Source organism: Arvicola amphibius, chromosome 3 (assembly GCF_903992535.2).
Source record: "Arvicola amphibius chromosome 3, mArvAmp1.2, whole genome shotgun sequence".
Classification (NCBI taxonomy): domain Eukaryota; kingdom Metazoa; phylum Chordata; class Mammalia; order Rodentia; family Cricetidae; genus Arvicola; species Arvicola amphibius.
Window position 1 is genome coordinate 167,156,133 of NC_052049.1, and position 14,849 is coordinate 167,170,981.

Genomic DNA, 14,849 nt, shown 5'->3' on the forward strand with positions numbered 1-14,849 from the left:
TTTTTTAGCTGTCTATATTCTCTTTCTTTTTTCTCCCAAGCCAATGTACATTTACCCAACACTGTGACACATTAAGAGGTCTTTTTTTTTAATCTGAATCTGTCTTTATAGTGTGTCTGTAATTATTTCCTGACCAGAAGTGCCTTTTTTTAATGCTAAGTGGATGTGGCTAGAACTAAGGCTGCTTTGCCTTTTGGCTCTGCCCAGTCCAACATGGCAGAAGTGTGCATACTGCCACAGGTCTAAGTGGCACCATTAAGCAGTTTGTAACACGCTGCTCACAAACCCCATTGCTCAGTCTTCCAAAAGAACCAAACTTCATGCTGGCAGCACTAACCAGGAAGCTACCATTTCAAAACCGGGGGGTTGTTTTTTTCTTTATTGGTTTGTTTTGTTTGCTACTAATGCTGAATCATGAAGACCTCTCTTAAAGGAGCAAACAGAGCCCATTCAAAAAAAAAGTGGCTAAACTTTGTTGTGTGTGTGTGTGTGTGTGTGTGTGTAGAATTCTAACGCACGTTTTAATCTCATGTAGATCCCTAATTCTTTTCAATTAGTACTTTTTTAAATTATGAATTATTGCTGCAGGGTGTAGTAGTACACACATTTCTTCTCATCACTTGTGAGGCAGGTCTAGATAAATCTCAGAAAGAAAACTGGGGAGGAAAGAAAAATGTTACTAGTGTACTGGGGAGATGGCTCAGTGGTTAAGAGCACTGGGTGTTTCAGTGAACCCATGTAGAATTTCCAACACCCACATGTCAGCTAATGTGAAACCTAACAACTGTTGTCATTCCAGTCCCAGAGGATCTGACATTCTCCTCTGGTCTCTGCATGCGCTCACACATGTTTCACACAGACATAATGCAGGCAAAACACCATACACATAAAATAAAAATAAGCAGATCTTAAAATGAAAGAGCAATATTGCAGAGGACTGTGTTTGTAGTTCAGTTGGTTGACTGTTTGCCTAGCTTGCATGAAGGCCTGAGTTCGATCAACAGAACCACATAAACAAGGTCTAATGATGCATTCCAGCTGTCAGTAGGGAAAAGCTGGACCACCAGGAGCTTAAGGTCATCTTCACCCACATAGCAAGTTTGAGCTTAGCCTGGGCTATGTGAAACCCTGTCTCAAGAAAAAAAGAAATGTTTCCAGGTATGGTAACAATTGTCTTTAGTGAAGCAGAAGCAGGAGGATCATAAGTTGAAAACTAGTCTGAACCAAAAAATTAGACACTTGTCTCAAAGTAACTTGATTTCTACTGTTTTCAAACTTCTTTTAGGATAAACATCAAAGAAATAAAATCATCTTTAAAAGATGTTTATAGAAGATGTTTATTCTTTAACAGTTTATATATATATATGTAATAAATACTTATTGACCAGAATTCATCCCTGTTGTTCTTTTCTTCTTCCCTCCTCCTCTTATGAAAACCCTCCTTCCCAAAAAGTTCTCACACTTTTGAGGGGTTTAGGAAGAATTATTGTTGCTGCTAGTGCTGTTGTTTGTTTCGACTTTGGTCTTCCTTTTTTGTAGCTTGTTGCATTCAGTTAGAGTTGCTTGCATGTATGTGGATAGAAACTTATTTATTTGAGCAATTGTAAGTTGAAAGTATCTGTCCCTCACCCCAGCAGCCATTAGTTGGCTATCACTCCTCAGGAGTTGGGGACTTACAAGTCTCCCTCTCCTCTATGGACAACAGAATATTTATGGGCCAAGTCTTATGTACTCATCGCTTGTTGTTGCCATGGAGAGGGGTTGCAAGGTAGCGCCCAACATCAGGCCCCACGTTGGGTGCCATTCTATTATAGGGAGAGGGGTCGCTTGTTCATCCGGCCACCCAATTAGCTTAGCCCCGAAATAAGCACACAGAAACTTTATTAATTAAAACACTGCTTGGCCCATTAGCTCTATCTTCTTATTGGCTAACTCCTTTATTAAGTTTACCCATTTCTGTTAATCTGTATATCACCACATGGCATTGGCTTACTGGCAAAGATTCAGCATGTCTGTGTCTGGCGGCTCCATGGCATCTCTCTGACTCCGCCCTTCTTTCTCCCAGCATTCAATCCAGTCCTCCCCACCTACCTAGCTTCTGCCCTATCAACAGGCCAAGGCAGTTTCTTTATTCACTAATGGTAATCACAGCACACAGAGAGGACTCCCACATCAGCAAGTTAAAGCTCATGAGTGCAATATCCATCACGTCCAGACTACAACATTTTATGATACTTCTTTCTATATTCTGCCTCTTACTTTTTTTTTTCTTTTGCTTTCTTTTGGTTTTTTTCTAGACAAGATTTCTCAGAGTAACACTTCTGCTTTCCTGAAACTTGCTTTGTATACCAGGCTGGCCTCAATCTTACAGAGATCCTTTTGCCTCTGCCTGTGCCTCAGTGCTGGGGTTAAAGATGTGCACCACTGTGGCCCTGGCTTTCTTACATTCTTTCTATTCCCTCTTCCAAGATACTCCATGAGCCTTCAAGGAATAATAGAAATGTCCCACTTAGGACCGAGCATCCAACAATCAATCTCAGCATGTTGGCCTGTTCTGAATCTCTGGTGGCCTGTTATGAATCTCTGGATTAGCAGTCTCCCACTGTGTGTATGTATATATATACACACATATACATACACATAAATGTTTAGATGACAACTTGACACCTGGCCCATTTAACAAAAAATAGTAGTAGGTTCCCCCTGGCACCAACAACCTTCCCAACCATGAAATTTTGACCAGTTTCCAGTACCAAGTATTAATTCTTCATGTAGAATGGTCCTCATATCCAACCAGGTACTATGTGGTTATTCCTGTAACAGTTATGCCACTGTTTTAGCAGGTCGTATCACCTAGCAGGTTAGTATTGTAGCTTTCAGAGTTCACAGCTAGGTAAGACCATTGATGACTTTTTTCCCTTAGCAGTCTACAAAGTACCTTCTGGTATTGTGACAGCTGGTCAGCAGAAAATAAACTCTAGCTCAGTTACAGTTTGGTTTCTCTATGTCCTACAACCAAAGTGTATTGTGTCTTCAGTAACAGGGTTTTCTCAACTAATAACAGTTATAGTAGGCTATACTGTTTTGGGGACTACCCTCACCAATCATAAGGCAGTATCCTACAACTGGTACTGGGAACTGTGGCTTCTGGAGGTATTATTTACCCCTTTTAATTGTGCTTTTTAATTGGAATTCTTAGACTTGTGTGTTTAACCTGGAGTGTCACTAGAAGCAGGAAGTTAGGAAGTAGCCACGATTTTGTGGGGAAGGGTGGTGGTGGAAAAGCTTTAGAGGAGGTGGGACAGTAGAACATAAGCAGTATGAAGCAAGGTGGGATGAAAGTTGAGAATGGGGTGAATACTGGGGATATAAAAGGTTTAGTTGGAACTGGGCAGTGGTGATGCACACCTTTAATCCCAGATAGGTTCCTGTATCTTCTGTTTCAGTTAGCATTCTCTCCCTACCCCTGTATCTCTCCCATCCCCACTAAATCTTTTTTTTTTTGGGGGGGGGGGGGTCTGGAGATAGGGTTTCTTTGTGTAGTCTTGGCTGTTGTAGAACTCGCTCTGTAAACTAAGCTGGCCTCGAACACACAGAGATCCACCTGCCTCTGCCTCCTAAGTTCCTGGCCTCTAGTGACACTCCAGGTTTAACATACAAGTCTAAGAATTCAAAGCCAGGATCCACATAGAAAAGAAAGTATGCAGTGTTTTTCTTTTTGAGTCTGAGTTACTTAGTATCATTTACATTCATTTATTACAAATCTCATAATTTCCTGAAAAAAATTCCACTGTGTACATGTATCACATTTTCATATCATTAATTGATAGACCTCCAACTCATCCCATTTTTTGATACTGTGAATAGAGGAGTGAACACTGACTGATGCTCAAGCGTCTCTGTAGTAGGAAGTAGAGTCCTTCTAAAATTACCTTGAATGTTACATACAGGTGGGATGAATATAAAGGAAAAAATGGGGTAGAGATTTTGGATATAAAAACTGCCTAATTGTTGACTCTTGTCTGAACTATCAAGTTTCTCCTTCTGCTGGACTGTCCTCTCCTGTGAGTGGTCCCATTCTCTCCTCTGCCTTGTTTTGGGATGATCAAATTACCACTACAGTGTTTCCCAGGTGGAGTCTCTGATCTGATCACACCTGTAGGATGTTGTTGCAGGTTCTAGCCTGGCTTCTATGAAGTTCTTGCCTGAAATCTGTATGAACGTTCTGATGTAACTTTAGTTCCATTGGATGTTCAGCTTCCTGAACACTGTTTAGATCTGTTTCAAAGTTTCTTTTCCACAGTATCTCAATGTTCTTTTTGTCAGGTTCTAGCATACAGGCACCTAGTACTTGGTCTGATAACTCTCTAGGACAGCAGAAATCTTTTTAAATGGCATTTTGCCTCTGTTCTGTTGGATGTTAGTGCTGAATATCCAGTGCTATGGTGAATAGGTCTTCCCTGGTCCTGCCTTGGTTGCTGTTCTCCTTGGTTGGTGCGGCCCTTCTACAAGTTGTTTAAGGTACTCATTGCTTTTCTCATAGCTGTATTCAGCCTTTACCTGCTTATTTTCCAGAGACTATAATCTCACAAGAATATTTTAAGGTTTATTTTTATTTTATGTGTATAAATTAATATTTTGCCTACTGTATTTGTGAAGGAGCCCCAGGCCCTTGGAACTGGATTTATGGTTATGAGCTAGCTTACTATGCGAGTGCTGAGAACCAAACCCAGGTACTCTACAAGAGCAGTAAATGCTCCTACCCTTAGCCTTCTCTCCATACCCTCAAGAATATTTTTAATAAATACATAGTAGTCTAGTAGTCTGTTTTATAGCTATGTAAGAGTGTGTTACCCTCTTGAATATTTTGAATACTTAAGTTTTGACTTCCCCCCTACCCCCCCCCCCCGTGGGCCATTCTGATATAAGACCTTGTTCTTATATCTGTGTTCTTCATTGTTTTATGTTTTATTATACACTAAGAATGGATTTGTTAAGTCAACAATTATAGTATACTTAAGGATCTTGATCTATGATACCAGTTTGCTTCATTCTAGAGAACTTTTTTTTTTTTATTGAATTTTCTTCTGGCCTGTCATAACCACTCTCATTCAGGATATTCTAAATGATAATTATATTTGAAGTTTAAATTCAAGTTATAATTTAACTCAGTGGTAAAGCTTTTGTAGTTACGTATTTGAGAAAACTGTATCAAAACAGTTTTAGACCTTTTTGTGAAATGTAGGTGTGCTGGGTGTCAACCTGTGTACTGATGTTCTTTGACAAGCTTACAATTCAATTTCAGTGTTCTCTCTTCCAGTGCCCCCTAGTGCTGGTTTTTACAAGCAGCTTTTACTTTCTTCTCTGTAACAAGAAGCATCATTCTTTCTTTAGCTCTTTCAGTTCTGAATTTTACAAAAGCATTAAAGAGCCTATTGGGACTAAATTAGTTGTCTTTTGAGTCTGAAGACAAAGAATTTATTTTCAGAGTTCCTCCCTCCTAAGTGTTGTTTTGTTTTCATTTTTCTTTCCTTTTTTTGGGGGGGGGTGTTCTTAAATGTATATTTGTTTGTTTCTTCGTTTGTTTTGAACTGGGTTCTCACTATGTGGCCTAAGACAGCCTAGAACTCACTATGTATACCAAGCTATCTGTCGCTTTGAGAATAATATCCTGTGTGTCTAGGTGGAATACAATTTTCTATGATTGCTGTTTGGTGAGCTGCATTAATCCACACATAGTCTTCCACTCAACAGCATTTAAAACCAGAGATACTGTTCCTAATCAGTATTATCAAGATGTATTTGAATAAAAGCTCCTCGGGAAGCTGGTTATTTTGGTTTTCAAAATAAAATAGTTCCACCACACTTCATCCCACTCTCAGTTTCTCGGTTATGGCTTCCCCAACTAGCATTGACTACTTTTTTTTGGTTACCAAGAGTTTTAGAGATACTATCTATTGTCCTGGAATAATTTCCCTTTGTGAAGAAAGGGAAAGGATTTGATATCATTGGCCTCAGCTCAGACATACTGACATCTAAGCTTGGCCCATCCAGCATTAGGGCCTTTATACAAAAAGCTCTCCTCTTTACTTTTATTTTAGCTTGTACAGATTTTCCATTTTTATGTGTATCTAATGAACCATCTCCTTGGAATCTGGGTCTGTCCCATCTCTAAGTTCCATTGATAGTTGTTACATTTAGTGACCAGTTGAAACACAAATTAAGTTTATTACATACTATGAGTAAATATGTAATCATCCAACCAAATACTCCTCATCTTCTATGTACTTTTTCTTAATTTTTCTTTTTAAAACTTATGTGTTCATGAGTGGGGGCTATTACTACTACCAGATATAAGACTATTAAGGGAAAAGAAAAACCATATTTTTCTATACTTCCACAACAAAATACATTTATGTGACCCAAAAGTGAGAGGATTTTACCCCTCCAGAAATGAATTTGTTTTTTAGTGCACATTAGCTGGGTGTCCTCTTACTCTGTTCTGTTACTGTCTGGAAGTGGTATAGGTTGAGGGCTCACTTCTGATGTCAACTCCAAACTCCAGGCTTTTTAATCTGATTAACCTGCTGTATATCTCGTGTCTTAGTTATTTTTCTATTGCTGTGATAAGATATCATGGCCATGGCAACTTAAAAAAGAGTTTGTTTAGAGCTTATATTTTCAGAGTGTTAGAATTCGTGACTGTCATTGCAGGAAGCATAGCAGCAGAAGGCAGACATGGTGCTGGAACAGTAATTGAGAACTCACAAACATGAGGCAGGGAGAAAGGAGGTGCAGAGACTTGGAATGACATGAGTCTTTTAAAACCTCAATGCCCACCAAACAGTAACACTTCTTCTCCAACAAGGCCGTGTCCCCTAATCCTTCCAAAAAAAGTCCCACCAACTAGGGACCAAGCATCCAAATATATGAGTCTGTGGGGGCCTTCTCATTCAGACCACCATATCTGGTTTCCTATAATCGCATTTTGGGTTTGATTAATTTGCTAGAGTGATTCCAGAACTTAAAGAAGCCGTTTATCATTTTATTATAAAAGAGAATACAAGAGAGGTAAGATGGTACACATGTGTAATCCCAAAACTTGGGAGACTTAGATAAGAATGAGAGTTCAAAGCCAATCTGGCTGTTACATAGTGAGATCCTGTGTGATGATGATGATGATGATGATGATGATGATGATGATGATGATGATGATGATGTTACAAGGGATACAGATGAACACCATATAAAGATAGTGTTCAAGGCACATTAGATATAGGATAGAGTTTCCATATTGTAAGTATATTACCCTCCAGAAACTCTAATCTCCAAGATGTAGTGTTCATCTGTATAGAAGCTCCTTGAAACTTGTCCTTTTGAGTTTCTATGGAAACTTCATTACATAAGCATGCTTCATTTCATCTTTGGTACTTGGTGACAGCTCATCCATTAGCTTTCCACTGTATGGAAGTGGAAGAAAAGGTTTGATTGTTGTTTGCTTGTATGTTTTCATCATATGTACTGAACTTCATTTTAATAGATTTCTTTATTCAACTTGTTTTTATATAATTTTTTGAGAACCTTCATACATGATTCTGCATTTACATCACTCCCACCCTTCCCTTTCCTTTCTCCAACTCCCCCAAATTCATGGTCTCTTCATCAATTATTGATACATGCATATGCATGCATATATGTATGTCTGTATATATGCACATGTAACATATTGAGTATATAACATACTAAGTCTGTAGCTTTTCTTCTTTGTACATGTATCTAGAGCTGATCATTGGATTGGACAAGCTTTTCAGAAGTAGTTGATCAGTGAGAAAAACTGTTTCTCCCTCCCTCCCTACCCCCCCCCCCCCGTATCCATTAACCTTCTAACCTTCTGTAGCTCCTCATCTAGGGAGGGAACCATGTAGAATTTCTCCTGTCTGCTTTAGGGAGCATTGCCATTGTAGTAGTCTTGTTCGGGCAGCCATATTGTTTTTTTCTGTCACGTGTAACAAATATTAACAACTGTCATCCTGCGCCTCTGGCTCTTACACTTTTTCTTCCCCTTCTTCCACGATTATCCTTGAGCCTTAGGTATAGGGGTTTCGCTGCAAATGTGTCAGTTGTGGTTGGTTACCCCACAGTCACTCATTCTATGTATTTTGACCAATTATAGATTTGTCTCCATCTGTTGCAAAAGGAAGCTTTAATAAGAAGTGGGAGCTTCATTTATCTGTGGGTATAAGGATAAGTATTTAGAATATTGTTTGGGACTATAAGGGGGAAAGGACTTTAAAGGTCTAACACTATTCCTTGTCTTTTAAATGAATAGCCTGAAGGTACCTAGGGGATACCAACCATTAGTCAACTTATTAGCACACAAAAAAGTCACTTCACTTTAGAAACTGCAAAGATTTTAAGAGTTCTGTGCTAAGAAATAGACAAAGACCAAATACTTGTTAAATAGTATAAACACAGCTTTCTCTGGATCCAATGGGTACTCAGAATGTTAGTTTTCTATTTTAGAAAACAGGGATATTATTAATGGGACCTAGTGTGGTGCACACTTTTAATCACACCACTCTGGAAGCCTAAGCAAATGGATCTCTTTGAGTTCAAGGCCAGCTTGGGCTACAGGGTGAGACTCAGTAAGTGAACAAATGAATAAATGAATGAATTATAAGAAGAAAAAGTGAGACAGTAAATAAGTAAGTCTGGACTATTAACAATTATTTCTGCTAATGATTATGATATATAAACATAAAACATAATATTTGTTATACAGTAAGCTTTCAACAGAAGTTTGTATTGACTCTTTAACTGGTGTGTTTCATGTTATCTTCTACTCTGTCACACAAAATTTTAGTGCACCTGTAACAAAATAAAAATCCTTCAGTATAATATCCAAATAATTGTCATGGCATTTTAAGTGGCCCCTTCCTTGCATTAAGTGGAAATGGGTCCTGTTTCCCTCTTTTGTTTGCTCTTTTGCCTGTACATGCCCCAATTACAATACTTTTCAGTTGTATATCAATGCTTTTTTTAAAATTTGTCAACATTCTTTGCCCTACCTAAAATACCTTTTTTTCTTTTTGGTGAGTATATGAATTTTGAAGGGATTTTTAAGACATTATCTTGTGATAGCACCTACACTGGCTTCCAAATTAAAAGTTTTCCCCAACCTTCCAAATGTTAGCATTACAGACACACATCACTATGTGTGGCCTGTGTCAATACAAAATACAGCTTTCACCTCAAAGGGAATAATGGGTGGTTTATTCTTGAACCTAATATGAGTGACCATGACCCAGCCACGTGATTTCGGCTGCCTCAGATAGTATGTTCCACCCTGGAAGTGTTTACATTATACTTTATTATTTTCGAATCAAAGTCTTAAATCAAGAAATTTACCAAATACATGTGGTAAGGACTTAAGATAAGTGGATTTCATCAGAGTGGGGAAAACTGCTTTAAGCCTTAGATGCTATCAAATGACATTCTTAAACTTTGGGTTGGTGAACACTTGGTATGCTAAGAATGCATTTGTATTTTTTTTCTGATAAAAGGATGTTAGGTCAGACAACAGGTAGTGGCTATGATGGAAACTGAAATTAGTCCAACATAATTTTGCTGTAGGTCTACAGTATTTTAGCTCTGCAATCAGGAAATTCTAGTTAGTCATTCTGCCTTGCATAATCTTTAACTCTGGTATGTCATATGGTTCTACCAGAAGCTTGTTTACATGTATGATGCCTGTTCTGTAGCTGTATATATTTAGTCCTGGATCCAACTGCAGAGCATGTCTTCTTTGATGACCCTTCCAAGACAACTCTGACCCTAAAATTGTTCAGCGTAAATCCCATACTTTCCCGTCCTTACACTGTATATTCTGTTGTAGTTGCCTATTACCTCATCTGTTTTCCCTGACCCAGTGCTCTCTGCAAATGTTTAAAATTGAAAGTTCAAAAAAATTCTGAAGTGTAGATATGTAATTATTTATCTACAAGAGCATTGAAAGTCCTCAAGACAGTGTCCTTCTCTTAACTGCTTTGCACAATACAGGCATTCTCCTTCTTCAAAATATGTGCTCATGTTAGCAAAAGTAAATGTATTTTGAAACGCCACTTGGCCTGTTAAGATCCCAAAACAGAGTACCAAGCAGAATAATTGTAAAGAATTTTAGTTTAATAGAATAACTTTTAAAGTTATTTCCATATTCAGTTAATTATTCTTCCTTACTCTTTTTAAAACCAATATAATGCTGAATTGTGGTGTGGGAAGTCCTTCTGTCCATGTGTTGCTTTTATTGGTTAATGAATAAAGAAACTGCAAGGCAGAACTTAGCTAGGTGGGGAAAACTAAACTGAATAATGGGAGAAAGAGGAGTCAGAGAAGCCATGTAGCCCCACCAGAGACAGTCTCCAGATGAAACCTTGCCCATAAGCCATAGCCAAATGGTGATACACAGATTAATAGAAATGGGTTAAATTAAGATGTAGGAGCTAGCTAATAAGAAGCAAGAGCTTATAGGCCAAACAGTGATTTAATTAATACAGTTTCTGTGTGGTTATTTCAGGAGTCTGGGCTGCCGGGGAAATGAACAAGTGGCCTCATACAACAAAATTATATGCATGTGTCTGGTTCATTTGTCAGGGGAGAATGTCAGGGGAAATGTTGTTTGAGGAATAGTATAGCACACAGTGGCCTCAAATTCCTGATTCTCCTACTTTAGGTTTTCAAGTGCTGAGATTTGTGTGTGTGTGTGTGCACTCCTATACTCGGTTTAGATTCTCCCTTGTGAAGGGGAAGCTTCTGTTTGTGGGTGGAGGTTGTTTTTGAGACAGGACTCTCACTGTGTTGGCCAGACTAGTTTGAAATTTCTTAACTCAGAGTGTCCTCACAGTCTTAACTCTTGAATTAGGTGCTACTAACATGTCCAAAAATAGAACGTATTTGTTTTTCCCACACCGAACTGTATCCAGCTTTATTAACAATCATGTTATTTCAGCCAGGACATGAGCAAACAATGATTAACAGTAGACCACAAGATCAGAAATCCAATAAAGTGTTTCATGTTTTGAACAGGGAGATGAATGAGGGTCACATTTTTCATTAAGAATGTAGTTTAATCTTTTACAAGCTTACTCTGACTTGCAGAAAATGAAAGGAATATAGCAGAATGACCAGTTTGAAGATCCACAGTCTTCTAGAAAAGGAACCACTGCTTTTTATGAAGAAAACCATCTCAGTGATAGCGTTGGAAAGTCCAGATCTCCCAACACACTGGCAAAATCAATTTTAGGGGTCCCTGTCCAAACAGGTCTCTGTTTTTAGGGAGTTAAGTCTATGCTTGCTGTAGAGGGGGAGGAGGATATAAAAATGTTGAGTTTTGTGATGTGCACAAGGCATTTAATGCCTACGTGGTCATTCCCATTAACATCAGAAAATCTCTCCTGGGAACAAAGAGAATCTTCCTAAACTAGCAGGAAAACCATTTCCCTTACATCAACCAGATTAGGAGAGATGTTAGTGACATGTGACTCTCCCCACCCCCACCCCGACTTTAGAAGGAAAACAATGAAGTATACTGTGTGATAACAACATAGCTTCAAAAATCTGTAATTTTATAAACCTTGATTTAAAAAAAAAGTATTTCAAATAGTAACCAGAACTACAGAATTATTAAAAAATGAACACATTTCAAGCCAAGTGGTGGTGGCGCACATCTTTAATCTCAGCGCTCGGGAGGCAGAGGCAGGTGGATCTCTATGAGTTTGAGGATAGCCTGGTCTACAAAGTGAGTTCAAGGACAGCAGAGCTACACAGAGAAACCATGTCTTGAAAATAAAAAACAAAAGAACACTTTTAACATGGCATCTTCATTGTCTGCAGGAGTGTTTTCATGCTTGCCACTGTTAGCTTTTGCCTTTGGGTGCCTTCCTTCTCTGCGGAGACTTTACCCCCCTGGACTCTAACTTTAGAGAAGCTAGTTTTTTGTATTTCTTTTCAAGGCTCAAAGTTCAGTCTCTAGTACTAGAAAGGAGTTTTTTGGTGGTGGTGGTGGTGGTGGTGGTCGTGGTGGTGGTGGTGGTAGTGGTGGTGGTTTTTGTGGTTGTGGTTGTTGTTGTTCTTGTTTTGTTTTTTAGAAAAAGCCAGGCTTGGTGAAAAGTATCTTTAATCCCACTCAGAAGGCAGAGGGAGTGAGAGTTCTGTGAGTTCCAGAGCAGCCAGGGCTATGTAGTAAGGGCTATATCTCAAGAGAAAGAAAAAAGTGAGGTCTCAGCATGTTATAGCACTTGCTGCAATCTGACCTGAGTTCAATCTTAGAACACAAATATGTAGGATGGAAATAAAAACCCAACTCCTGCAAATCACCCTCTATGTTGGCATGTACATGTATACACACAATAAACAAATAAACATGGAAAATAGTTTTAAGAACAAGAAGAAAATAAGTTTTATCTTTATACTTTTCCAATGTTACCATATGTGGAATATTATTAGACTGTTTAATGTGTTCATCTCCAAGCTTAGAAATAGGCTGTGTGCACATTTTTCTCCTAACAACACTTTGCAGTACACCATGAAGAGAGGAGACATGTTCTTGCTAACATGATTTTTTCTTTTCATTGTGCTGCTGCACTTTATCATCTTTTTGAAAGTTTTATTTTTATTTTAACTACATGTTTGTGTGTATGTTTGTATAGATGTGTACTTGTGCATGCATGTGCCCAGAGAGGCATTGGACCCCGGAACTGGGACAGGTAGTTGTGAGCCTCCCAGTATGGGTGCTCGAGCTGAACTCAGATCCTTGGAAAGAGTGGTACATGCTCTTAACCGCTGACCCATCTCTTCAGTCTCACATTCCATCATCTCACATTCAGTATCAGCCTAGATAAAACTGTAATTTTAAACAAATATTCCTGAATAGTCCATTGACCATTTCATTATTAAATATGACTGAATGTTTAATATTGTTGGGTTCTCTGCCCTTTCCATTATGTTTAATAAGTAGGAAATAACTGTACTAATTGGTTCTCAATGATGAGTTTAGTTTTATGAATTTTTTTACAATAATCAACCATTTCTGTTTATTTTTCTTTGGATCATTTTCCTGGTATATTGTTATTCATGCTTGCATATTTGAATGTGTTTTACAGGAAGATTTGTTGGTATTGAGGAAAACAGTGAAATCTTTTTTGGCTGTTTGCCAGCAGTGCCTATCTAATGTTAATACTCCTGTTAAGGAACAGGTAAGAAATTATTAGTTAATAGTGCTCTGTATTGAACACAGTTAACATCCCAAATGTATTGATTAATATTACAAGATATAATTTTTCAAGTTTTATCATATATATCTATAACATACAATCCAGACAACATAGCTGTCTGGATATTTTAAGTTATAAACCAGGCTATATCTTCTGTTCTTGTACTTTGACAAATATATTCTTGTCAACTGGAAGACTTAAATTCAAATTTAGAATTCTTGATTCCTAAGAATTCGGTGATAAAATATTGGCAGTCTAGTGAGCTGACGTTGTAACTTGAGTTGACTTCTCACCTTCAGCACCTAATACCAGAAAGAGCTTCATATGTATATATACATGTGAATACTTCAGTTTATGTTTTTAAAGTATGGCCATACCATAATCCCTCCACATAGCTATCTCTCGACCACTGTGAAGCCTAGCAGTACACATGTAGACATAGTGTAACTATGGAAAATGGCCTTGTACAGACTTTGATGAAATAATCAACTCTTTTGGAGGAGTAAACTCCTGATATTAGATATTCCTAAATTCATCTACTATATTTTTAATGAACTCCTTTTGCATTGCAGGCTTTCATGCTGCTCTGTGATCTTTTAATGATTTTTAGCCACCAGTTAATGACAGGTGGCAGAGAGGGCCTTCAACCTTTGGTGTTTAATCCAGATACTGGACTCCAATCTGAACTCCTCAGTTTTGTGATGGATCACGTTTTCATTGATCAAGATGAGGAAAACCAAAGCATGGGTACTTATGGCTTTTGTTACCTTTTCAACCTCTAAAGATAGCAGAGGGGCGAGGGGTAAATCCAATTCTAAAACCTACAGAGATTTTTCTGTTTTTAAAAAAATAAGCTAGAAGCTGGGCAGTGTTGGTGCACACCTTTAATCTCAGCACTCAGGAGGCAGAGGCAAGTGAATCTCTTTGAGTTCAAGGCCAGCTAGGGCTACTCAGAGAAACAAAAAAACTGAAATAATAATAGTAATAAGTTAAGCGTGGTAGTAGAGCATGCCTATAATCCCTGCTAATTGCAAATTCAGGATTGCCTGAACTACAAAATTCAAGTCCAACCTGGGCAACTTAGTGTGACCCTGTCACACAATTTTATTAAAAAATGAAAAGAGGACCTACTGATGCAACCCAGTGGTACGGTGTTTACCTATCATACACTAAGCTATAGGTTCAAAACTCAGTGCAGTAGAGAAAGAACAAATCTAAGACAGGCTTTCTAACACACATCATGTTGTTATTGTACTTGGGAGGCAAGGCAGGAAGATCACTACAAGCTTGAAGAAAGCCCTAACTGCATAGCAAGTTCTAGACCAGAAAGCACTACATAAGCACTCTGCCTTTAATCCTAGCTCTCTAGAGGCAAAGGCAATTAGACCTCTGTGTGTTTGAGGCCAGCCGGGGCTAAACGCTTGTGCCCCCGCTGACCTTAACATTTTTTAATATATTTGTGTATTTCTGAAATCAAGAATGTACCAGATGATGTCTTTAAAATTACCTTAAGTTCATTTCCCTGTTTTTACAGAGTACTTTCTTATTAGCCAGAAAATAAAACTATATTGTGTCAAGTAC

The 14,849-nt window shown here is 38.3% G+C and overlaps 1 protein-coding gene across 4 annotated transcripts in view; it reads left to right on the forward strand.

The window, feature by feature from the left end:
- Stag1 (stromal antigen 1) overlaps nt 1-14,849 on the forward strand; it is a 324,710-nt gene that overhangs the window by 284,004 nt on the left and 25,857 nt on the right. For all 4 annotated transcript variants that reach the window (XM_038322525.2, XM_038322527.2, XM_038322526.2 and 1 more), the window contains 2 exons: nt 13,158-13,250; nt 13,841-14,015. In XM_038322525.2, coding sequence (XP_038178453.1) covers nt 13,158-13,250; nt 13,841-14,015 — 268 coding nt within the window. The remainder of the gene's footprint in view (nt 1-13,157; nt 13,251-13,840; nt 14,016-14,849) is intronic.